This window comes from Tasmannia lanceolata, unplaced genomic scaffold (assembly GCF_043159265.1).
Source record: "Tasmannia lanceolata isolate RefF3 unplaced genomic scaffold, GAP_Taslan_0.1 ptg000015l, whole genome shotgun sequence".
NCBI lineage: Eukaryota > Viridiplantae > Streptophyta > Magnoliopsida > Canellales > Winteraceae > Tasmannia > Tasmannia lanceolata.
In genome coordinates, this window is record NW_027518692.1 from 14,649,289 (window position 1) to 14,674,672 (window position 25,384).

A 25,384-nucleotide genomic window follows, 5' to 3' on the forward strand; every position below is an offset into this window, starting at 1 on the left:
GCTTGGATTAATAAACAAGTTGGTTATTCCCCGCATCCAAACACAGATTTTATATGGTGTAAGCTCTTAATAGTCCCATATTTTTCAAAAAGTACGGTACGGACCACACTATAGGATGATCCAAACCGTCCATGTGATGGAACACAACGTAAATAGGTTGTTCCCCAAAAATCATTTCCATAGGATGATCCTAGCCCTCCGATCTTTGGACGTTTCCATAAAATGCAGTCCTCGACATATCGGAGGGTTGAGATCATCCTATAGAAATGATTTTTTGGGCACACCCAATTCAAGTTGTTGCCCATCATATGGACGGTTTGGATCATCCTATAGAAATGATTGTTTTAGGCACAACCTATTTAAGTTGTGGCCCATCATACGGACGGTTTGGATCATCCTATAGTATGGTCCGTACGGTACTTTTTGAAAAATACGGGATTATAAGGGCTCCTGGAAAACACGGTCTCGGGTCTCCTCACATTCGTCCAGGTTCAATGAATCTACGTAAATTAAAGTTTCTTCTAAAATACGCACGCGTGCGGAGTACGCACGCTCACGTTCTGACGTTGATGCTTACGCCCTCAACACAAAGCCTAATCAATGCAAACAACATAAGAGTCGTATAATAGCACCCCACGTGCGCATTTTAGCAAAATGAAATCCAACACACCCATACTCTCCCCCCTTCCTTTACCCTGAACAGCTCTCTCCAGCCTTTTTATCACTACTCTTTTACACTACAGGGGGCTGTCCCAAGTAAAAAAAGAGCCAAATATATCATTTCCCTTTAAATATCGTCACTATCATCTCCACACGCTCCACCACCACCAGTCAGCTGAACAGGATTAAGAAATACTTCCGTCATTTCTAGGGTTTCGTTTTCCCCCCCTTTTTTCCTATCCGAAACCCTAACCCTAACTTTTTAGGGTTGATTTTTTCCTAGCTTGGATAGGGATCTTCGTTTTCTTCGAAATAATAATTTTCCGGCCATGGCAGCTTTAATCGGAGCTTCAAAAACGGCTGTTTTGAATGATCCGAAGCTTCAGATCCATGGATTTCATGGATTGAGATCTTATAGTTTGGTTCCTTTGAGCAGATCTCTGATCGTCCTGCCTGTTTCCTCTTCGAATTCTTCCGTTATAACCGCTGTTGCGTCGGTAATTTTTTTTTTTTTTTTAGATGATTGAGTTTCTTAAGCTTGGATTTTGAGTTTTGGCTTCTTTTTTTTTTGCTTTTGTTTTGATGATGAATTTTTTATTTTCTGATGATTGCATGGTGTTTGTATTTTTATTAGGGTTGAATTTTGTTCACTTTCCTGATTTTAAAAAGGCAGATCCAGAAAATTGAGATTAAATAAATCGTAAAGGAACAACAAAATTCATCCGATTCTTGAGTTTCTTAAGCTTGGATTTTAAAATTTGGCTTTTTCCTTTTTAGCTTTTGTTTTGATGATGAGATTGTTGTTTTCTGATGCTTGCTATGTTTTTTTAGGGCTGAATTTTGTTCATTTTGTTGATTTATGTTTTATTTAATACCAGTTTTCTGGATCTACCTTTTTAAATTCGATGTTTGTGATGGAAAACAGTTACTCTGAGACTGTAATTTGTCTTTCCTCATCGAAAATTATGATTTTTTTTTTCAACAACGACCTCTTAAAAAAAGAAAAGTTTGCATGCAAGATTTTTTATTTATTTTAAGGTTATGCTATTAAATTTTGTTTTAATTTGACTTAACAAACATTAAAACATACCATAAATGTCACGTCGATCTCAGCCCTACAAAACTTGAGAAATATGGAATTTAAAACCTTGCTTTTGTGTTTGCTCGAATTATTCTCATAAAGGTATAATTGATAACTTGATCGATTACTCAATCAATATCCTTCTCTGGTTTTTAAAATTTCATCTTGCAACCTAAAGGAGTTTTGATTGAAGGGTCAACTGGCCTAATTTTTGAAGAGGTACATGATCAAGTTTTTAACCATGAGAGTTGGGGGTTTCTAAAATCGCGACAGAAAACTATCTACATCATACCTCTTCTTTGTGTAACTGAGCTTGAACAAATGCCTTTTACATGTCAGGATTTTAGAACTTCCATTTGGGTACAGGAAGTAGTCTAGGGCTTGTTCTGGTAGTTTCTGTTATCCAGAAAAACTGTAAGGTTCCCACGTTAACCTTCTTTAAAGGTAGAAGATATGCATCAATGGTTAATTTTTCTTTGGCTTGTTGCGGCTTAGATTGTTCCTTCATGACTTGTCCGTTCTTCCAGTCTCTTCCATGTTATTCATGATATCTTTGTTCCATGTCGTTCATTTTCCCTTCTTGGAATCTACTTACGTCTTATTTCCTTTTGTAGTCTGTTCCCACTCTTGAGGAAAAAATGAAACCTCCTCTTGACCATGATGTCATGCTTGCAACATGTTCTGACCCATTATTTTTCAGACCTTAACTTGTGATCATAGCTTGACATATGATTCTTTGCATGGTTTGTTCCTGTATATCGTATGTTATGATCTGCAATCTGATCACTTACCTGACAGGTTTGCCCATGCTTTTTAAGGTAACACCTTTCATTGAATAAAGTAAATTTGAGATACCTGAAGAAGAACGAGATTTCCCAATACAAGAGAAATAGTCTGAATCTACCTAAAAACTCATGTACAAGCCTGCAACCCAAACCCCATCTAGGAAAGAAAACCCAAAATGACATGAGCTGCCAAAATAGAGGAAGGCAGTAGTACACTGAGGCCTGAGAATGCTGTCTGTAAGAATTGAGATACCTTGTAAAAATGCAGAAAACATATTATCCTGAAGGACACAAATTACAGCAGGGGGGGAGGTGTTTCCAGTTCTCAGGGACAGGCGATCTACTCTCTCCCTAGCATGTCTGTCAGCTACGTTGTTGGAGGAATGATGGACATGACGGAAAGATAAAGAAACAGACCTGCATAGGTCGTTTAATCCCACAAACCACCTAGCTAATTTTCAAGGACAAGATGCCAATCCTTTTGCCCATCTTATCACATTGTTGGAGTCCCTTTTGACAATAAGCTGATTCTTCCTTGAATATGTGCAGTCCCATCAACAAGGCTAAGAGTGCTGCTTCATTCGCATCTGATCTCGAGCTGCGGAGCCTGAGTAAATCTTTATGGTTTCCATGTCTGAATTCCTAAACACCTCTCCTAGACCAGCGGACCAGGATTCACTTTAGTGCTTCCATCGAAATTCAGTTTGAGAGAGTTAGGAGGCGGCAGTGTACATCTGGGAATAGCTATTAATCTTGGATTGTTGTCGATAACTATCTCTTTCTATTGTCCTAATATTATCACTTGTGTGGTAGCCTCAAAAAGGCTCCCTAGAGGCAGCCCATCGAATTAGAAAGGTTTTTACATCTGTCTGACTGTAGATCTAGAGTGGCTCTTACAAAGCTGAATTTAATTTCCAAAACTCATCAAATGCTCCGGTTTATATTGATGGACTTCTAAAGTTAAGTTGTGTTTAAGTTGCCTGTGATCCTAAGCGCTTGACCCACTCATCATTCTCAACTTTTTTCCAGTTTCTTTCCTCATAAGTTCCTGAGCTACCTTCCCCTTGATGTCGTTGTCAATATTACATGCCAATAACGGGATTGAGCCTCTAGTTCAATGCTAAAGGCTATGCTCTGCAACCTAGAGGTCATCCCTTCACTCCCAGCTTACCTACCAAAAAAAAAAAAAAGCATTACATGCGTATAGTCACCTATCATTTCTTCTATCGAAGAATGGGGTTTTCCACGTTTCTGGGATTTGATTGTCCATTGATGACATTGTCAGTATTATATGCCTATAGTCACCAATCATTTCTTATATCAAAGAATGGGGTTTTCCAAGTTTCTGGGATTTGATTGTCTTGATTATTTACTTGATTTCCTTATTTTGGACTCTGGTGATTGATAGGCTCTTCTTTTTTCTTTTAATTTCTTTGGGATCATTATCGATCCATCCTCCATGCCCTCCACGGAAGAAATTGAAGTAGTAGGTCATAATTGTGGAATATTTATTTATTTATTTTTTGATGACATAGGGTATCCCCACCCCATTTTAGGGCGGGACCAATCCCTATGGATGCACGTGGAATAGTTATTTATTTTCTTCACCTAATCATCAAACATGTTTTATATATCTTGCTTTGTTATGTTTCACACCCCTGATCTAACTTAATTTCCAATGATGATTTAATCTATTTATATTTATATTCTCGACTACTAGTTGAAGATGCCTGCGAGATCTTACATCTTTGCTTATTGGTTTTTTTTTTTGGTGCAACCCTGTAATTTCTATCGATTGCTCTATTAGCTTGGACTTGCATTTTGAGCTAGGCAGATCACCATTTAGTGAAAAAGGAATATCTATAGCAGGTTGAACAGTTGCATAGACTGTGTGCTATTCATGCCATGTGTGTCTTCACTAGTCTATATCTGGTTTATACTTGCCCTTTTTCTTTTTTACTTCTTGCTATTCATGCCATGTGTCTCTTCACTAGTCTATATCTGGTATATACTTGCTCTCTTTTTTTTATACTTTTTGCCATTTTGGTCACTAAGCAAGATATTTATGCCATTATCTGCCCAAAAAGGATCCTCATGTCCACCCTTTTGTTTTAGAGCTGATGGACTGAACTAATAAAACTATGAGCCAGTATAACATACACTTATAAATTTAGTTTTGATTTGCAGCCTGTAAAGCCAGACACTTCTTCTGAACCTAAACGCAGCAAGGTTGAAATATTCAAAGAACAAAGTAACTTTTTAAGATACCCTCTTAAGGAGGAATTGCAGACAGAAGCCCCAAATGTAAATGAGGCTGCCACACAGTTGATCAAGTTCCATGGAAGCTATCAACAGACTAACAGAGATGATCGTGGTCCTGGTGGAAAATCTTACCAGTTTATGCTTCGAACAAAGAACCCATGTGGTAAAGTCTCAAACAAGCTCTATTTGGCAATGGATGATCTTGCAGACGAATTTGGTATTGGCACTCTTCGTTTGACAACTAGGCAAACATTTCAGCTACATGGCATTATAAAGAAGAACCTCAAGACTGTGATGAGTACTATTATCAGAAACATGGGCTCAACTCTTGGTGCCTGTGGGGATCTGAATAGGAATGTTCTCGCTCCTGCGGCACCAATCATGAGAAAAGATTACTTGTTTGCACAGGAGACTGCAGATAATATTGCGGAACTTCTAACCCCTCAATCGGGTGCTTATTATGATTTGTGGGTAGACGGAGAGAAAATTATGTCCGCAGAACCTCCTGAAGTAGTGAGGGCTCGTAACGACAACTCCCATGGAACAAACTTCCCGGATTCTCCAGAGCCCATCTATGGAACTCAGTTCTTGCCACGGAAGTTCAAGGTTGCCGTGACTGTGCCGACAGACAACTCCGTAGATATTCTCACAAATGATGTAGGCGTTGTCGTAGTTTCTGATGCTGATGGGGAACCTCAAGGTTTCAACATTTATGTAAGATAGAAAGCATTTTGGTTTGTAGGGTAGTTTTAATTTTCTAGCTTATTTATTTTTGTTTTTCATTAGTAATGACTGACAAGTTATGAAGATAATCAGGTTGGAGGTGGTATGGGTAGAACCCATAGGATTGAGGCCACCTTTCCTCGTCTGGGTGAGCCATTGGGTTATGTGCCAAAAGAGGATATTTTATATGTTGTGAAAGCAATTGTTGTTACTCAGCGAGAAAATGGGAGACGAGATGACAGAAGATATAGTAGAATGAAGTATTTGATCAGTGAATGGGGAATCGACAAGTTTAGGAGTGTTGTTGAGCAATATTATGGGAAGAAATTTGAGAATTTCAAAGAGTTGCCAGAGTGGGAATTCAAGAGCTACTTGGGTTGGCATGAACAGGTTTGTCGATCTATAGATACGTTGTTCCTATTATTTTCCTGTGTGGATTTACCTATGCTATTTTATATTGATTAAGCAATTCACTGTGCTTTTGATTATTTTCATAATTCAGTTCACACATTTCCACAGATGTGCTGTGAATCTGATTTTTCTGTTTGTTTCTGTTTCCTGATCTTTTAATATGTTATTAAACAGGGTAGTGGTGCAATGTTTTGTGGGCTCCATGTTGATAATGGCCGTATTAAAGGGACAATGAAGAAGACTTTAAGGGAGATAATTGAGAAGTATAATCTGAGTGTTCGTATTACTCCGAACCAGAACATTATCTTGTGTGACATTCGACGTGCATGGAGGCGGCCCATAACAACAGCTCTTGCACAGGCCGGTCTGCTGGTAAAGTCTAATCTTCCAACTCAATTTGTTTCTGCTACTAAACTAAGTTGGAAGGTCTAAATCTTGGTTAAAGGGTTAAGGGTTGCTTGGGGAATCATTAGGGTTCGTCAAAATTCAACTGTTACTTTGGAAGTACGTCTGGTTCCATTTTGCTTAGGACTGAATTAGGGAAGGTACTTAATGAATGGAATTAGTAGATTGGTAATGAACGACTTTAGGGTTCCGTAAATTCCGCTCCTTTCATACAGAAGTGGGTTAAAATTTAGGCGTTTTTACTAGTCATTTGTTGACTTGTTGCAACTGTATTCTTGATCTCTTCCTTACTAAATGTTGCTGCACTATATGTACAAATTATATCATACAACCAGTTGGAAAGCAGATCTTAACTAGGTTCCTATGTGCTCAGCATCCTAGGTATGTAGATCCTCTCAACTTGACTGCAATGGCATGCCCTGCGCTACCACTTTGCCCACTGGCGATAACAGAAGCTGAGAGGGGGATACCTGATATTCTTAAGCGGGTTCGAGCTGTATTTGATAAGGTAAACTTCCAATGCATATATTCGTCTTTTCTGTAGTTGCATGGAAACACAGGCATTCAGAAATATTATAATGTAGTATAAGGATCCATTACAACAACAACAAAAATCACTAGTACACTAGAATTTTTCCAATGTTTGTCTATGCATGAAAATTGTGGAAATCTTGTTACAGGTTGGCCTCAAGTACAATGAGTCAATGGTAATAAGGATAACTGGATGCCCCAATGGTTGTGCCAGACCTTACATGGCTGAGCTTGGGCTAGTCGGCGATGGACCCAACAGCTACCAGGTATTTTAAATGCTAGGACAATGAAATATGCAACCCTTTTGCAAAGTTAGGACTTAGGACTACTTACCTCTTTCTCTCTTCTCAGACAATTAAAAAAACTCTGAAAATGAACTAAATGTGAAATGTGTTCTCTGTGTTAAACAGATCTGGCTTGGGGGAACGCCTAACCAGTCCACCATAGCATCATGCTTCATGGATAAGGTGAAGATTCACGACCTAGAGAAGGTATTCGAGCCATTGTTTTACACTTGGCGACACAAACGCCAACAGGGAGAATCATTCGGTGCCTTTTCAAACCGTACGGTGAGGAACAAAATACAAACTTTTGTGGGGAAAGTCTTTTCTGGGTTCTTACAAATAGGATTGATTATTTTGCTCCTACTTGTTGCAGGGCTTTGAAAAACTTAAAGAAATAGTTGAGAAGTGGGAAGGTCTACCAGAAGCACCATCAAAGTTCAATTTGAAGCTTTTCGCCGACAGGCAGACATATGAAGCCATGGATGAGCTTGCAAAGCTGCAGGACAAGACTGCTCACCAGTTGGCCATGGAAGTTGTCCGTAATTTTGTTGCCGCCCAACAAAATGGCAAGGCCGAATGATTGCTCTGTAGGCCTTGAGCAATTTTGTCGCTGCCAGTAAAAATGGCTCCAACGAATGATCAGCCTCTCTTTCTCATAATACTGTTTATTTATAACTGTTGGCAGTGCGGATTTTGTAATGTGTTTTGTATCTGAATCATAGAAGAGTTTTTTAGTTGTTGATCAATGGAAGAAAAGAGCAATGCTTAAGATATTTATAAAGAGCAACCAACCTCTCTTGTTTTCCTTTTTTTCTGTACAAGAACCAGTTTCAAATATACAATAATCAATCCTTTAGCCGTTCGGAAAAAAAAAAACAATAATCTATCCTTTACCATGCAAGCCTTGATGTGTAAAAGAGTTGGAAGTCACCCCTGGTTTAACGCCCAGACTGGAAAGGATCTGTTACTTCTTCACCATCAGAGCATGAACACACATTTCTTACCATCCCATCTTCTAGCTCCACCGGAAACTGGTTGTTCACTGCCGGATCTATTGGTTCTTCAACCTCACTAAAAACCATGTAATTTGGCAGGTCTGTTGCGAAACAATCAGAGGCTTGTGTTTTTGTTTCTGGCATGTCGCCCAAAAGTGATTCAAGGGGCAAAACAATGGGATTTGGCAGATCACTTGCGATTTCGTCCCTGTCAGAAGCTTGACTTTTTGCTTCCAGAGGGTCGCCCAAAAGGGCTTCAAGGGAAAACCCAGAAGTCCTTTCGTCCCTGTCAGAAGCTTGACTTTTTGCTTCCAGAGGGTCGCCCAAAAGCGCTTCAAGGGAAAACCCAGAAGTCCAATTTTCCTTCAAAACGAACTTTACATCCAAGATAGGAAGTTCGAAGTCCAGTGTAAAATTAGAGGTTTGTATGTCTTTGTTCTTCAACCCATCAACATCAAGGCTTGCAGTTTGGAGCTCTGTAACTGTGGCAGGACCATTGTTGGCAATGTCCGCTGTGCTGTTGAGGTCATTCCCTTCTGCAAAAAACTGGCCCGTTATAGGAGCTTCTTTGATGGTAGGGGCCCATTCAGTGAGTCTCTGGCTTTGGAATACAATTTCCTCAGTACATGAATCAGTTCTGCTGTTTTCAGTTGATTCTTCTTGAGAATGGTTTGGGTTAGTAGCTCCATTAGTGATATCCTCTGTGCTGCCGTTGATGGTCCATTCTATGTCATCACTGTTTCTATTGATGCTGTTGGTCCATTCATGAGAGGGGGAGATGCAGGGAGTTGAACTCCGTTTTACATTGACTGTACCAGTATTTTCATGGCGATCCATGCTGGGATCGTCAACTCTGAATGGAACTTCAGCAGGAGATGAATCCCTAACAGGGCTATCAAGGGACTCTCTCATTTGTTGCTGTGCTTGTTCTTCATCTTCTGGGGAAGAGGAGATATATGGAGGAGATGAATTTGAAGCTTTTAAGTGCATGGTTCCGTCATTGTCATTCTCTTCATTTGCAAATTCTGGAGCTTTAACTATCAAACTAGGGCTAAGTTTCGGAGGTTGAATAGACGATGACAAGAATGCTGCCAGTGACGAAGCTAATACATCGTCAATGGACAAAGATGGCTTGTTTATAGGGACATCATTCCTCATTGAGTCTGAAGATCCATTGCAGTTTTCATTGACATGGTCATCATCATCATCATCATCATCATCATCACCATCATCTTGATCATCATCATCATTTGGAAATTCAGGAGCAAAAATTACCAAACCCTGGTACAACTCAGTAGCAGACTCTGAAGAAGCAGTTGCACCATCAATGGGACATGATGGTGGTTTCTCAGGAGGGGCATTCTTCGTTCCAGATTCCGAAGCATTAAAACTGTACCCATCATTATCATTAGAAAGGGAGTGTGATTCAGATTCATCACATGTAAACTCTGGAGCTACAAACCTTGAACAGGGTAATGATGTTGGAGACTGGGATCTCAGATTAAGTGCATCTAGTTGCTTCTCAACTCGCTCGAGCCTTGTTGCCATGCAGTTAAGGGGCTGCACCATGTTTTCTTCAAACCTCGAACAGAAAGCTTCTATTCTTCCTACTCGGGAGAGCAACTGAGTCAACACGCTCTCTAGATGATTGTATGGCAAATTATTTTCTCCAGGGACAGATTTAGCACTTTGCTCTCCCCATGGTATTGTGGAATTGGCTTCAAATCTCACATGTTCTGTTCTGTCCCTAGTTGGTTCCACCATTTTCTCTTGCTCTATTGTCTTCCCTTTCAGAGGGCTAACTGTCTCAGTTGCTTTCAACTCACCATCTGGACGCTTCTGTGGCTCTTTGATATCAGAAACATGTCTGTTTTGAATTCTGTCATTCCTCGATTTGGATAATTGCAAAAGACTAGGAACAAGCATGGAATATAAAGAACTACCAGCTGAGTTTTCAACTGAACCCAACTGAGGGCTCACATCACTGGATTCAACTGGATCAGCAAATATGTAAATCTCTTCAACATGCACACATCCCTTAGTCTGAAGTGAAAGCATGCGAAGTGTAAGGGAGATGCAAGGACTAGCATCGGTAATCTCCGCTGTTGCTTCATAGTAATCCTGAAACTTTTCTTTAATCAATAGCAGGCAAGGATGGGGAAGAGAAGTAAATGAAGAATTACTTTGCTTGAACTGAGACTCTACAAAGAGTAGGCAAGATTGATACCTGAATGTTTCTGCTAGAATTTGCATCAATTTTCTTTGAAATAGGATTTGTTATTTCATCAAGCGAAGGAGAATCCGGGACCTTCACTTCCACCCATCCATCTTCATTGCTGCTATTATTACTATGATTTTTAAAGTTCCCTTCAGGTAGTTCTGTAGCTTCACTAGAACCCTTCTGGTGTTCAGAAATGACTTCCCCTATGTCACCTTCATGAAGTATCCCATCTTCTTTTGCAACAACCCCACAACGTACAGTGCAGAGATACTCATTACTGCTCTTTTTGTCTGACGCATAGTATATCTCGTAAGTTCGAGCTGTACTGCGCACATAGACCTGGCGGACTTCATGTTGATGCCTGAAATTGACTACAGTATAAACAATCCATGATCATTTCCGAAACAAAAGTACGAAAAAGGAAAAGAAAAAATCGGTCCTGTCTACAAATTTCATCAGTGAATCTGTGTTTGAATAAATATAGGTCTAATAATTTATCTTCTGCCCATGGCATTTTTTCAGCTTGATTGACAAATAACAGATCGAGGCTACATAAAGCACTTAACAGAGTATCCAACTTTGCTGGCAAAAACCATGCAGAGAGATACATTAATCATATCCTGCATGGTAGCAGCTCCAATTGATATAAAAGAAAGTCCAAAATTCCAAATCTCCTTCCCCTTTCAGGAATTGAAGAAATCACTACCCAAAAAAACCTAAGAAAAAGTTATTAACATAAAATCCGGCTTGAATATGTTACATGGATATTTCATTGGACATGACTCATGAATACCCACATCATATATGTACTGCATATTAATATGCTTGATTCACTTTCAGATGCTTCCAGATGCTTTCAAAAACTTGTAGAAAAATTAAAATATGCTTCCAGAAGTGAATATTCTTCTATAGCAAAATCAGTTTCACATGGATCTATAATTTTCACAAATAACCCAAAGATTGCAAATGTTATGGGGGGACCTTTTTTTAATGGCAACAGAATTTATTTAAGCAAAAAACAGCATGTAAACTAAAGGATCTCGATTGAGATGATCAATGCAATAAACAGAAACAACAAAAGAGCAAAAAGAGATCAAACAAATGGAAAATGATCAAGAACCACCTCTTTTAGCATCAGGGAACTTCCATAGAAAACTTTTCCCTCCCCCAGTCATAAGATCACATTTAAAGAACCCTTCGAAAATCACCAAGTCAAGAAGATAATGATCTACAAGAAAAACAGCTGTCTTCTGCCCCATTACAACTGCATCGTTTGAGTCCTCCACACCAAGTCACCAATAGGGCCATACAATGCCTATTTAAAATCGCCACCATTATTCCATAGTAACTTCCAATACCAGTCAAGAAGATAAACCCCTTCGATAATCACCAAGTTGGTCAAGGATTCCTAAAGCTCAAACCATTGAAACCCAACTTCAAGTAAGCTGAAAAAATTTCAAGCAACCTAGGATACCACCCAAGTAAGCAAGAATCACAAAAAAAGAGCGGAATCGCGCTTCCCCAATATGTGATTCCGAATCGTGAATCTTCCCTCAAAAGTGTGAATCGCGTTTATGAGTTGTGGGAAACACGCTTCCACAAAATGGGAGAGCGATTCCCCGTCGCTTCCCATCGTTTTAATTTTATGGGAATCACAAAAATGGGAAGCACGCTTCCCCGTCGCTTCCCTTCGCGCATCCCGTCCCACCATCCCAGGAGCCTTCGCTTCCCGCTTCCCAGTCTGGCAACCTTGGCACCACCTAGGTTGTGGTTGTAGGAGGACTGTTGCTGAAAAACATGCATGCATGTTCAAAGAATTTCAAAAGAGAAGAAGAAAAGAAACACATAACATACATTTAGCACCTATAGCACTACAGTTTTTTTTTTTTTTGGAAATGGTTTATCTTTAGTACCCCCACCGCCTATAGTACAATAGTCATATTCCAATATCATAATTATCGACTTTCGCAAAACCAAATTAGCTGTCAACGTTCATCTACCTAAGTCATGCACCCATGAATACGTTTGAAGGAAGGGTTCAACTCCTTGCTGAGGCTTGAAATTTGATTGTTGACTTGGCTAATTTCCCTGGACCTGGTGGTGACCTCTTCACCCTTGCAATTGTGTTTGATGAATCTCCTTCCACCAACGAAGTCCTGGTTGAACTTTCCTTAATGCTCTGTTTGATTGCTAGTAGATGGCAGGAAGAGATTAGGAGAATAAGTCAAAGAGAATTAGACAAGGCATGGAAGACGGGGAGAAGTTTAGGAGGAAGTTGTGTGAGTAGTGTTTGGTTGTGCGAGAAGATTAGTGGGAGATGTAGGGTGTCGTTATCAAAATATAGGGTGGACGAGAAAGAGAGAAAAAGACTAAGACAAGAATCTTCTCCTAATTCACCACACAAATTTCACCATTTTGGTGAAAAAAGGGGAGAAGATTATAGGGGGGGGGGGGGGGGGGGGGGCATCTTCCGCCACGTAGGCGCCTCCTAGGATAAAAATTAATAATGATGTCTAGAAGTTGTCTAGTGGTCAAAGGTCTAAATGACAACCAAACATGCTTTGGGGAGATCATTGGAAGATCTCAAGCATTTGAAACTCCTACAATCCTCCCAAAATGAGCAACCAAACAGAGCATTATGAGTGCCCATGAGAAGAGCCCTACATGCTTCAATGGAGTAATTTACTCCATCAGGCCTGAAAACACCTTTAAAATCTCACCGTGGTGATTTCTAAACACCCCCATGCTGGGCAGTTCTTGATTTCCACTTGAACTCCCATCAAAATTAAGCCTTTTGACATCCAACAGCGGGGGTCTCCATCTAGCTACAATTTTCTCCAATTTCTATTGCTCCAAGCTATAATTCACCAATTGCAAAGAAATAAAAACATCACCAACAGAGAGGCAGAGGAACTCATCCCTCAGCACTGCCCAATTTACGATGGATATTTTAATGTCCAATATGAATGAGGTAATTGACATGTGAGAGTCTTCAAAGATGCAACCGTTTCTTTCATTCCAAATGCCCCACATGATTGCATTAGGAAAGATTTGCCAAAGAGCTTTTCCCTTTTGGTAGAAAGGACCTTTTGACCATCCAGTTAAGAGATGTCTCACCGATTTCGATATCACCCATGCAATGATAAATTGTTTGAAGAAGCTGGTCTACATGCTATATGCAGATTTACGGTGAAGCAAAAGACTCTTTACAAAAGATAAAAGATTTGTCACCTCAGCTCTCACAATATTACAACCACACAATCAACTCCAAGCCCTTCCAAATCTGAGATCATAATACCTTTTCTCTAAGGTAGGTTTCTTTGGAACTGTGCTCTCCTTCGTGTATTATTCTTAATGATGGGAACAGAAATATCTGCAGAAACAGTAAAGCTCACAGAAAATAAAAAGAGGGATAAGAAGCTTTACAGTCCAAAATAAAGTGAAATTCCCAGTCATACCGACATGCACAGAAGGTTAAGGACAAAAATTTTGTTCCACTTTGCAACAAATTGAGCCAAACTATGTTTGGACTGAATTTAGCCTGTTAGATAATTAACTCTAAAGCTTTAAATCTTTGCAAATCCTAGTTGCTAGTTGATTAATTTTGGATTTTTAAATCTTTCGAATGAATATGCCGCTTTAATTGAAAGTCTAGTCACTTAAAGTTCCAAGAGTTTTCTAAAAGAATCTAGGAACCCAAGGTTCGCAACAGAGCTCAACAAAGCGATAAAGAAAAGAAGAAAAAGACTCACTTCTGGTAAAGCCATGGAGGAGAATAAGAAGAAAAGGAAAAGAAGAATCACAAGACATTTTTTTTTCATTTCAAAAAATTACAAATACAACATAGGCGAGGGGGTAGAATGTTACAAATGAGGGTAGAAATATGATGGGGATCATAACCCACCGAGGCGTTGGCTCTTCGGCAAAAAGTCACGGGTTTGCTCCCTGTTGACGAGTGTTCGAATCCCGCCTCCGACTTACTTGATACACGTGGTGAGTGGGTTGTTGCGTGTATCCGTAGGGACTAGTCCTACTCCCGAAGGGGGTGGGGACATTCTACATCATCAAAATAATTTAAAAAAAAAAAAAAAATATATATATATATATATATATATATATATATATATATATATATATATATATATATATATGATGGGGATCATCCCAAGGATCTACTCTATTTTTTAAAGTATATTTTAGGTGTCTTTTAAGTCCCTTACGTTACAGGAAGGATACCATGGTCTTTTCCCACCAATATCACCTGGTTTTTTACATTGTAGGTGCTTAAAATGGGACCAACATGTTTATTACAAAATCTTAAGTGAGAAACATTTAAGTCATTTGTAATCAATCACTTAAGTTGTTAAGTGACCACAAGGGCTCACAATGCAACATAAAAGAGTCCTTATAATAGTGGAACTAGAAGTGGGTTAGTTTCAATGATACGTTATGGGTCCTAGTGGATTTGAATAGTCCTAGTTTACTTATAGTAGGGAGAGTCTATGTAATAGTTTTATTTCAATGATGAGTTAGAAGTTTAAGTGTAATAGCAGTCTTAATTAGACTAGGAGTTGTTTTGCAACAAGGATTGAGTCTTTCTTCAATTTTCATATGACTTGTATAGCCTATAAATATGAAGGCGTATTGGTCCTAAAACGATTGAATATGAATAAAATTTGATGTTTTCTTATGCTGCATTTTCTGAAGTGTGATGCTTCATATAATGTCAGTTTTCTATCCCTAAACTCCTCCTAACCTTGATTTCTTTCACTTTTCTCTCTTTCTTTGTAGTCAATTTTCTCTTTTTCCTTTTTTTTTCTTTCTTTCCGTCTTCACCCTCCCCGATTGGATTTATAAACAACTCCCCTTACACCTATCTTTCTCCTTCTTTTTTCTTTTTTTTTGAGACAGTATCTTTCTCCTTTCTTGATCTTGATTTCTTTTTCTTGATCTTGTTTCTCCACACTTCTCTCCTCCATATATTTTACTTGAAGCTCGATACGCCATCCTAGTTCCAAAAAAAGTAATATATAAGCCCCGAATTACATCAAATTGGTACTAGAGCTAGATTCACATCAGTTTAGTATCATAGCCTAGGTCCGAATGGCTAATAAGATATTTGGAATAGCAGATTAAAATGAAAATATCCAAGCCTACGGATCGTAATCAAGGTTTTAAATTTCAGGTTTCGGTCGAGACCGAAACCGAAATCGACTATACTCGAAACACTAATTTATTTAGGTTGAAATTTCGGTTCGGCCGAAATTTCGTTTATCCCTAAATCTGGCCGAAATTTAAGGGATTTCACCCAAAAAACTAGATTTTTGATAATTGTTTAATATTATCCCAAATTTCAGCCGAAATTATAGAGTAATTTCTGCCGAAATTTCGGTAATTTTGGTCGAAATTATATAGGATAAAAAATAGTAGTTCGTTTGATTTCGTCTGATTTCGGCTAAAATTTCGGTTTTGGTGAGGACCGAAACGCATTCCAAAACCGAAATTAACCTTGATCGTAATCAATATACTATGAGGACTCTAGACATACCAAGATTTATAGAGTTCTTAAATGAGCATTTCTTGATTGGGTAGAAGCTTTGGAGTCATATTTATGGCAGCATAATCCAGAGGATGAGCAAATGATTTAGATTCAGTGTTTAAAAACGCAGATGCGGCACGGAATGCGGCCGAAGAAAATCCTAGTCGACTCGGCACGATGTGGTTGAGTACTCAGTTAACGTAGCTGAGTACTCAGTTGAAGCGGTCATAATTCGGGAGAGTCAAAGGAGTTTTTATTAACTCTGTAGGGAAAACGCGAAACACGGATGCGGCGCAACTCGGAAGGCGGCCAAGGTAAAGGGGAGTCGACGCAGACGCAGGGGAGTTCTAAAACTATGTTTAGATTACCAGGGTAACTTACCCTTTGGCTGATCATGTCTTAGAGTGGTAGAAACAATGCATAATGGGAAAACTATAAATCGTTAGTTAGATTTATGTGATTCAATAGTCGTAGTCATTAGATTCGGTAATTTTATATTGGGCATGTATTATTTTTTACCTTTTAGGTAGGATTTTCTTTGAATTTAGTGACAGTTATGTAGCCTAGATGTGGGGATGTCGACATCAACCTTTGGCCCACCACTACCCATTACGCCCAGGGGCGGAGCCAGGAATATGCTTTAAGGGGGCAAAAAATGTTTGTTATAGCATGTTGGTGCCCACCATTTTGGACTTCGTGTTTTGATAGGTAGGGCCTACCATCTCCCCTAACCCATGCTGAAGGTGGAGGCCCGAATTTACACCTCAAATTTTGATGTACTGGGCCCACTATTTACACCTCATGTTTTGATGGGTGGGGCACACTACTTAGACCTCATGTTCTGCCGTAAATCATCATCTCCATAGGTTGATCCTGAGCCTCTGAGCGAACAGGCTATTCCATTATAAATCGGAGGGTTAGGATCATCCTATGGAGATGATTTACCCGGTGGAAATAGTGGGCCTATTTATGTCGTGGCCCAACAAATGAACAATTTGGATCATCCTATGAAGTGGGCGAGTATTTTTTGAAAAATACCTGCACACAACATATAAAATCTCATAATATCTAGATTGTGTATGTGTGTGTGTGTGTGAGAGAGAGAGAGAGAGAGAGAGAGAGAGACCGGTTCGCTGAGGGGGACTTATTAAACAAATCCCTATAACATAGGAACTTTAGACAAGAAAAGCTACAGTGTGGAGAAAGAAATCCCGAATTTTAAGGAGGCAACTTTACAAAAAAAAATGCAAACTAGCCTATGGACTTGAAAAAATCCCCAATTTTAAGGGGGCAACTTTAAGAAAAGACGGTACGTGACTTAGAGATTTAAAAAATTTCGGAATTTCAAGGGGACAATTGCGCCCCCCCCCCCCCCCCCCCCCTGCGACACTCCCCTTAGATCTGCCCATGATTACGCCTAGCCTATTACCCGAGCGCCAACACATCTCTAATTCAAAATATGAACTTATTATTTTTAGTGAGCATGAACTTCATACTTTAGTAAAGACAGACTTACTATTTTTAAAAAATAGAGGCTTACTATTTTTATGAAATCCGAAAATTGACAAAAGATCCCTCGACCCTTCTTATGAAAGCAAAAGGAGGAGAGTCCAAAAGAGGAATTTTGAAATTTTGAAGAAAGCTCAAGGAGCTCCCGGCTGAAAGGTATTCTCCCCCTTTCAACTCCTCTCCTCTAATACTTCTCTATTATTTCTTACACCCTAAATTCAGTTTTGATCTTCATCCTTCATTCACCTCATTGTCTTTAGCTGAGATCAACCCTTCTTTCTCTCACTCTAGCTTTCTCTCTTTCCTCTCTTGGCCATTACATGTAACAGAAGATCAAGGCACAAAGCCTAACTCATCGCTCCCAGGTATGTATCGTTTTCTATTCATTTTAGTAGCTTACTCACATATTCCCTACCCCCATAAACCTTCTTTTATTAGATTTACACTTTATTTTCCTTACCTTCCTACCTTTATTTTCCATTAACTAGTTGTTTTGTTATAGACTTGATGTATGAAACCTTCATTGGGCTAAACCAATTTCTATTTGATGAATTTTTTTTCGAATGGTTTCAAATTTCATTGAAAAAAAGAAGGGACGGCCAAGATTTAAAAAAAAAAAACCCATCAAAGTACAAAGAGCGGCAAAAGATAAAAAAGAGGGAAAAATACATAACAAAGAGGAGATCAAGAAGGAAGAAAATCAAGTCTCCAACCCCTGCTTATCAGCTCCTTCCCTGGCCAAACGGTCTGCAATATTGTTTGTTGATCTCCTGGTATGCAAAAAAATGATAGAGGATCCATCAACCCGATCATGAATCAGATAAAAGAACTGAGCATATCTCTAAAGAGGAACAGACAATCCTCTAAGCCACCGGATGACATTGAGGGAATCACCCTCCACTATTACCTTATTGAGGCTATCCTTATCCAAAAGTTTAATCCCCTGATGCACGGCTCAAACCTCCGCGTTGCTTTCGTCGGCTATCCCGATGGGCCATAAGAAAGCCCAAGTGGCTTCGCCCCTAAAATCTCTAAGGACACCACCAAAGCCAGCTGGACCTGGATTACCCATAATAGAGCCATCAAAGTTTAGTTTTAGCATCCTGAAAGATGGAGGCTGCCATTCCTGGACAATTGAGGGGCAACGCTCAACACTGAAGCATATCTCCTTCCATCCCTCTCACAAGTCAAAGGAAGAAACAAAACAAAATAACGGAAGGCTTCTCACCCATGCAATGGTCAATGTAATTACCTTAATGAATCAGAATGAAGATGATTTAGCTACACCTTCGAAAACCCTTGCATTTCTTTCTTTCCAAAGGACCCATAGGTTGCTAGCAGAGACAAAGCCCAAAGTACTTTACCTTTTTTCTTCCAGGGTACCATCGACCAACCAACTAAAAGGTCTGAGAGATTGGACAGAAAGACACAATACATACCAAATTTGGATAGGATGCTACCCCACACCTCCCTGGCTACTTTGCAATGAATGAAGATGTGATCAACCGATTCACCCGCCGCTATGCATAAAGCACAATGATCAACAATCAACATCTTGCTCTTCCTTAGAAAGTCCATTGTCTGAATCCGACCTCGGATAGCATCCCAACTGAAAGTACAAACTCTGGGCGGAGCTTTTATCTTCCACACTTTAGCTTCAATTGGGAACCCGGGGCAAGGCACAATATGGTTACGGCTCTAGCAAATGTGGATTCTCCTTGCTAGTGGAGTTGTAATAACCGTTAGTCGATAAAAAAGCAGTAGAAGGTGTTAAAGTACAAAAGATTTAATAACACCTTCTCCAACAGCTCAAGCTTTTGGAGTAATTGGTTGTTTTCACATGGTATCAGTTTAAATGTCCTCGGTTCAAACCTCCTTGATAGTAAAAATCCACATGCAATGGTTAAACCCAAAAGACAGGCCACATGCTCCACGTGTAGGCCAAACCCAAAAAGAGGGGCCACACGTGACGGGGGTGTTAAAGTACAAAGATTTAATAACACCATCTCCAACAGCTTAAGCTTTTGGAGTAATTGTTTGTTTTCACAGAAGGATTTGACAGTAAACACCTCAGTAGAATCTCAGATCCACACCCGTTATCCACCCCCGATAATCTGATAAAACAACCTTCTAACAACTCGAGGATCTAGTCAGGGATGGTAGTTCTCCATCGAAAAATTTTCTTCTAATAGCTGGCCTCCATAACACACTGTCGTCACTTCTCGCAAAACAGTCTTTGACTAAGGCTTCCTGCTACTACATATAAGTTAGGGAACATATCTTTTAATGGAACATTAGAACACCATTTTCCATTCCAAAAGCTGATTCTGCCGCCCGAATAAACTCTGAACCTAATTCCTTCCTACATTAAACTGATGGCCCATGCACATAATGTCTCTCCAAACTGTACGCACTGATTTCCTGAAACTGTCTTTGACTTCCTAATGGCCAGGCTCAGCCCGTATTTGCTTTCTATCACCTTAGCCCATAGTTGGGATTGCTCCTCTCCAATCCATAGCCATTTTCCCATAAGTGCAAAGTTAACCTCCCTGATTTTCCTGTTTCTCAACCCTCCCACCTTTGATAGGTTTACAAACATCTTCCCAGTTCACTAAGGGGATACCTTTTTTCTCATTCGATCTTCCCCATAAAATCTTCTCTGTATTTGTTTGATGCGCTTCATAATGCTAATAGGGGCACTTGAACAATGACAATTGGTAGATGGGATATTTGTCAAAGCTACCTTTATAAGAGTAATTCTACCAATCGATTCCCCAGCTTCAATACACAAGGGACAATGGTCAAACAACCTCATCCCCCTTTTCCACATAGAATCTATTGTCTGGATCCGACTTCTAATAGCCACCCAAGCGAATAAGCTCACTCTAAGGGCAGCATGGATTTTTCACACTTTCGCTTCAATGGAGGTTACCGAAAGAGGCACAAGATTGACAGAGAAGATACCAGTAGAGTCCCATATCCATATCCTTTTGTCCCCCCACCATTTTTGATATAGCACCCGTCAAGAATTTGAAAAAAGCTTGCCACTGACTCCAGTTCCCAATCAAAGAAATCCTTCTAAAACTCGGTATCCAAGACACACCATCCCCATTCCTTGCGTAGCAATCTTTGAACAAAGCATCTTTATGGTCCACTACCAAAAACAAGGAGGGAAAAATACCTTTCAGCGGGCTATCTGAGCACCAAACATCTTCCCAAAAATTTTATGTGATCTCCAGAGTAGACCCTGAACCTTGTACCCAGGTTGAAACGACGCCTAATTCGAACAATGTCACGCCAAACAGTGACTCCTTGCTTCCCAAAATGATCCTTTGATTCCCAATGGCCCAACTTTGCCCCATACTTGCAAAGTGGCTAGATCGGTATGGAGTGGTCTCTTGTCCAAATTTGGGATAGCGTGAGTCTTTCCATCCAAGCTTACTGATTTGTTGGAAGGGTGGGCGGCGGCTCCATGGAGGAAGATAGGTAATGTGTTATGGAACACTTGCCTTATGGCATTCTTATGGGTGCTATGGAAAGGAAGGAATGACAGAGTATTCCAGCGTGTGGAAAAATCTCCTTACTTTTTGCTCATCAAATCTATTGCTTTGGTTATTGCATGGGTTAGAACACTCCCTATGTTTAGATTTACATCAGCGTTTGACTTGTGGGAGGGTTGGATGGAGGTGTGCTCAAGTGTGGAGAGGCGGGATTCATATGTTCAGCCTTGGGAAGCCCAACAGAAGGTTCGCTTAAGCTAAATTTTGATGGGTTTAGCTTGGGTAACCCCCGCCGGCGGGCATTGGTAGAGTCCTAACGAATTATAAGGGGAAATTATTTGGGCTTATTCAGGTCCCATTGGGACGACAGATGCTAATGAGGCGGAAGTAAGGGCGGCCCATCAAGGTATAAAAAGTCTTAACAGAGACTCCTTGGATATCACGATAGTGGAAGATGATTCTTTAAATGTCATTCGGTGGTTGAGAAGCTCTATTGTCCATCCTTGCATATTTGCTCAATTCTTTGATGAGATTCAAGATAAGATTGGCGAATCTTCTATTGTGTCTTCAACCACGTAAGGAGATCGAGGAACTATGTGGCGGATAGCCTTGATCGTCAAGGACTGGGGAAGGCAGGTTTGGAGATGTTTGACTTTCTCCCTCCGCGATTGTTGTTATTTTTGTTATCTTTCTTTCTTATTTCTTCTGCTTGTAATTTATAGTCGACTATCCAGGTCTTCTCTTTTTCTATGAATGAAATTGCAACCTTTCAAAAAAAAAAAGAGTAATTATCATTAAAAAAGAGTAGTTCTACCACCCCTCGAAACCAAATTGCGTTTCCACGTGTCTAATCTTCTGTCTATTCTTTCCACAATTGAGTCCCAGGTGGATTTTTTTGGGTCTTTCCGGCCCTAATGGGAGACCTAGGTAGGTTGAAGGGAGATGGTTCAACGAAACCCTTTTTGTACATTGATCCGTAATTCTTCGATTCCCCAATTTCGTTTTCACTCTACCAAAGAAACTGGAGAACTTTTCCAATGGAGACACCGGCAGAGAATCCATATGGTACCCCCTAGGAGTCGAGGCACTGTATCAGAGTTTGGTAAAAATGATCCGCGCGCGGATTTCGCTCTACTCCCCCAGTCTTCACTTTACGCCATGCCGACTCTCCGTCGTGGAATTAGACCAAGGCGATCGAAGCCCTCCTTTTCCTTCCAATTAGTGAGATTCCCCGGTGTGGCTGGCCCTGACTACATGGGAAGATATCCTTCTTCCTCGGAATCGACACTTTTCGCCAGAATATTGAATTAGATTGGGCAGGCTCATGGGGAATCCAATTAGGGGTTGGGGAAAGGACTGATAACACAGATCAGATAGCAGAGCGGTCAGGGAAGTTGGTTTGCGACAGGCCAATCAAAAATGGAAGTTGCATGCTTGTCAGCCAAGGGCGACTTTTCTAGTTGTCAAACAGTTGTGCAGTTTCAAGTGTCAGGCACCATTTTGGACTCCTTGCTTGTCCAGAGGGCTCCCTGCTTTAACAGCTGAGGGCTCCCTGCTTTAACAGCTGATCCAATCACCTACTCGATTGACATGCATAGCTTTTGAAGCTGCTTTATCTGCCTGAAGTCGAAAATCAAATAAAAAAAGGATGAAACCCTTCCCAACTTCGAAATTATCGAAGCTCCATTCACCCATTGCTTGTTGCTTTCGCCTTACTTTGCCCGAAAACTGGTGAACTCGGCTCACTAATAGGGGCCATTTTAGTCAAAGGATACGGGAAGTGATGGTGTTTTTGGGGGCGCTCTTGCTCACGAATCCCTTTCAGGTGCAGATGAATAACCACTTTCAGCATCTTCCTCTCCAACTTGATTCTAAAGGGCGGGTGGGAAAATGGGGATAAAAGATCGATTGACAACCCATTACACCTGCCGACCCTTGCAGCAGCACAGGATCGATATTCAAAGCAAAAATTCTTGACTTGTGGAAATTGGATCTTTGACCTGTGATCAATTCATAACATCTCAGATTCAAAAACCTTTGATGTATGTGGAGAACAAAATAGCAAAGTATCATTAGCAAACTGAAGATGGGAAAGCTCAATTCCATTCTGACCCATTTTGAATCCATCAATCAGTCCATGCGACCTGCCTTTTTCCATGAGGCAACTCAAAGTCTGCCACAATCACTATAGAAAGGGGGAAAGCGGGTCTCCTTGACAAAGCCCCCTTGAAGATTTAAAAAAAATTAAAAAACTTTGGAGACCCATTTATGAGAACCGAGAACCAAGCAGATGATACATAGCATCTACTCCACCCTCTCCATCTGGACTCGAATCCCATCCTCCCAAGCAGATAATCCAAGCAATGCCACTCCACTCTATTTGATGAATGAACTCTGAACTTTAGAATTTCTATTAATACCCAACCTGAATTAGATTAGTATACTTTGTTTAACCTGTTTTGGAAATGTATGTTGTTGTTATTGATCTATATCCCATTTTATGCTTGTAAATTCCGAAAAAGTCATCTACGAACCAAGGTTTGCATCATGGATTGATATGGGAGATCAATTTTGGAAATGTTCACTCCTAAGACTTTTGAGGAATGTAAAATACAACAAGCTAGAACGATTCGAAAGGAAAATGTCAAGAGAGTCAAAATTTGTGTGATGAAAGTTTCTGCTTGCCTGAAGATCTAGAAAACTCAGTACATTTACTTGGCTAAGCAAGTATACAAGAGGCAATTAACTTCAGTGATCTAGATCCAAGCTTGTATGAGAGGATTGGCGGTGCGACAATCACTTGAATTAAAACAATGAATGGGAGCCGCACTGATGATCTAATGACAATTCCGACAGTATGTGACCCACCCACATTACTTAAGGATTCAGAAAGCGACCTACATCTTTCGGAGTTGGTTACGTCACAAGTTATCCTATGAACCCTATCTGAATATGTTCCTGGTAAAAGAACGACAATATCCGACAAGATTAGATGTGAAAATCTAAGATGATAACCCTATCAGACCCCCCCAATTCACACTATAATTGGGAGCACACAAACAGCATCAATCGATCTAAAGAAACGGAATAACCTGAGTTTTTTTTGCCCAAGTTGTCATGGTAGGCACACCTCGTGATCACACGCAATCCAACAATTAGTATTTTCTTTTGACCTCAACGACCAAAGCCATGCATCAAAATAACACATAAATCGACCATGAATTCCTACCATACATAGTTATATTACAACAAATAAACACAAATCAACCACGTTCATTACTTCCAGAAAATTCAGAAAAGAGAGCCTATCAATTTCAACAACATACTTCTTTTTGAATGGCAAACTTTCTGCTTCAATCTCAACAACATACTCTTATCTCTTATGATTCAACAATCTCCAACTATAAATCTAGTACAGTTCGCTATCATTTTTAGGTCAAAACGGTACACCATTCACCAACTAAAAAATCAACAACGATGTTAACCATCACTCCATGCTTTAAACAACGAACAACAAAAAGAACAAACTAAAAGCAGAAATCTGTTCTAAAGAGAACATGAAAACAGGGGATTGGGACTCTTATCTCAATTAATAGAAGGATTATACCTCAAACTTAAGCTCGTACTAACTTACCTAACAAATGAAAGAGAAAAGTGAATACAGAAACCCTAGAAAGGAACAGATCTTGAAATTTACCAGTGATCTCGCAAGGGCTTGAATCTGGCGAAGGAGAATTCAACAGAAGATGAGATTCAGAACGCGCGCTGTTATCTTCTTCGATCGGAGATTCGAATGAGATGTGTTCTTGGAGAGATCCATGGACGACGATCCAGTTCGTTGCAGAGCTCCAGATCTTTTTCTCTTCCTCCATTGTTTTCTCTGTTACCCCTCTTAGAATGAAGATTGTTAAGTGAGGGAAGCTTCTTTTATAGGGGGACTCGGATTGGGGTGAAATCGTAATTTATAAGAATTTGGTGGGTGTTTTCCACTCGGTTTTTCATAGTCATTCACGTTAATTGGGCTTGGTTTGAAGAAATAAACGTATGGGATGATCCCAAGTGTTGTGAAAATAGATAGGACTGGGGTGTGAACTAATCCACTTTGGGTCGGATCCTCCTGTCTTGGTTGTGAATTGTGATATATTCAAACACCTTGGGATTGTAATCAGGGTGCTTCTCGGATCCTTGCTTTTTAAATTGGGTCACCATCCATTTCAATTTGGACCGTCCATTGGAGTGTCCTAGGTCCTACGTAAGTTATACAAAGTTAGGGCTTCGGCAGAGAAGAGGGAAGAAACTAGAGATAGAGAAGAGAATCGTCATCAAAATGAGAAATAGAAAAGTAAAATATGAGGAATGATAGATGCAAGGGCCCTCTTTATGCAAAGGCTAAAAAAGGGCCCTTCAATAGATCCACGTCATTACGTGCAAAAGAATTCAGTTTCTCAACCACTATAAAAATGACATGGATGTATTAA

The 25,384-nt window shown here is 39.9% G+C and overlaps 2 protein-coding genes across 3 annotated transcripts; one reads left to right on the top strand and one right to left on the bottom strand.

Annotated features, from left to right (window-relative positions):
* The first annotated feature begins 806 nt into the window (after window positions 1–806).
* On the top strand, window positions 807–7,915 carry SIR (sulfite reductase). Its single transcript, XM_077355697.1, has 8 exons — window positions 807–1,157; window positions 4,714–5,502; window positions 5,605–5,901; window positions 6,097–6,294; window positions 6,701–6,835; window positions 7,008–7,124; window positions 7,269–7,427; window positions 7,516–7,915. The coding sequence occupies exons 1-8, from the start codon at window positions 990–992 to the stop codon at window positions 7,720–7,722; spliced, it is 2,070 nt and encodes a 689-aa protein (XP_077211812.1). The 5' UTR covers window positions 807–989; the 3' UTR covers window positions 7,723–7,915.
* LOC143847030 (40S ribosomal protein S27) lies at window positions 7,497–24,821 on the bottom strand. 2 transcript variants are annotated; one of them, XM_077355696.1, is made up of 4 exons: window positions 24,604–24,821; window positions 10,365–10,729; window positions 9,600–10,258; window positions 7,497–9,527 (listed from the first exon to the last, which is right to left on the bottom strand). In XM_077355696.1, the coding sequence occupies exons 1-4, from the start codon at window positions 24,776–24,778 to the stop codon at window positions 8,081–8,083; spliced, it is 2,646 nt and encodes an 881-aa protein (XP_077211811.1). In that variant the 5' UTR covers window positions 24,779–24,821; the 3' UTR covers window positions 7,497–8,080. The 2 variants fall into 2 exon arrangements, with proteins under 2 accessions (XP_077211811.1, XP_077211810.1); XM_077355695.1 differs by having other exon boundaries at window positions 7,500–10,258.
* Between the last annotated feature and the right edge of the window lie 563 nt (window positions 24,822–25,384).

Excerpts from the sequence above, each read along its gene's own strand:
- SIR (XM_077355697.1), top strand. The coding sequence starts at position 990 with ATGGCAGCTTTAATCGGAGCTTCAAAAACGGCTGTTTTGAATGATCCG. Across the intron at positions 5,902-6,096 it reads ACTTGGGTTGGCATGAACAG|GGTAGTGGTGCAATGTTTTG; the intron begins GTTTGTCGATCT and ends GTTATTAAACAG. Across the intron at positions 7,125-7,268 it reads ATGGACCCAACAGCTACCAG|ATCTGGCTTGGGGGAACGCC; the intron begins GTATTTTAAATG and ends TGTGTTAAACAG.
- LOC143847030 (XM_077355695.1), bottom strand. The coding sequence starts at position 24,778 with ATGGAGGAAGAGAAAAAGATCTGGAGCTCTGCAACGAACTGGATCGTC. Across the intron at positions 10,730-24,603 it reads AAGCCCTTGCGAGATCACTG|TCAATTTCAGGCATCAACAT; the intron begins GTAAATTTCAAG and ends TTTATACTGTAG. Across the intron at positions 10,259-10,364 it reads ATTCTAGCAGAAACATTCAG|GATTACTATGAAGCAACAGC; the intron begins GTATCAATCTTG and ends GAAAAGTTTCAG.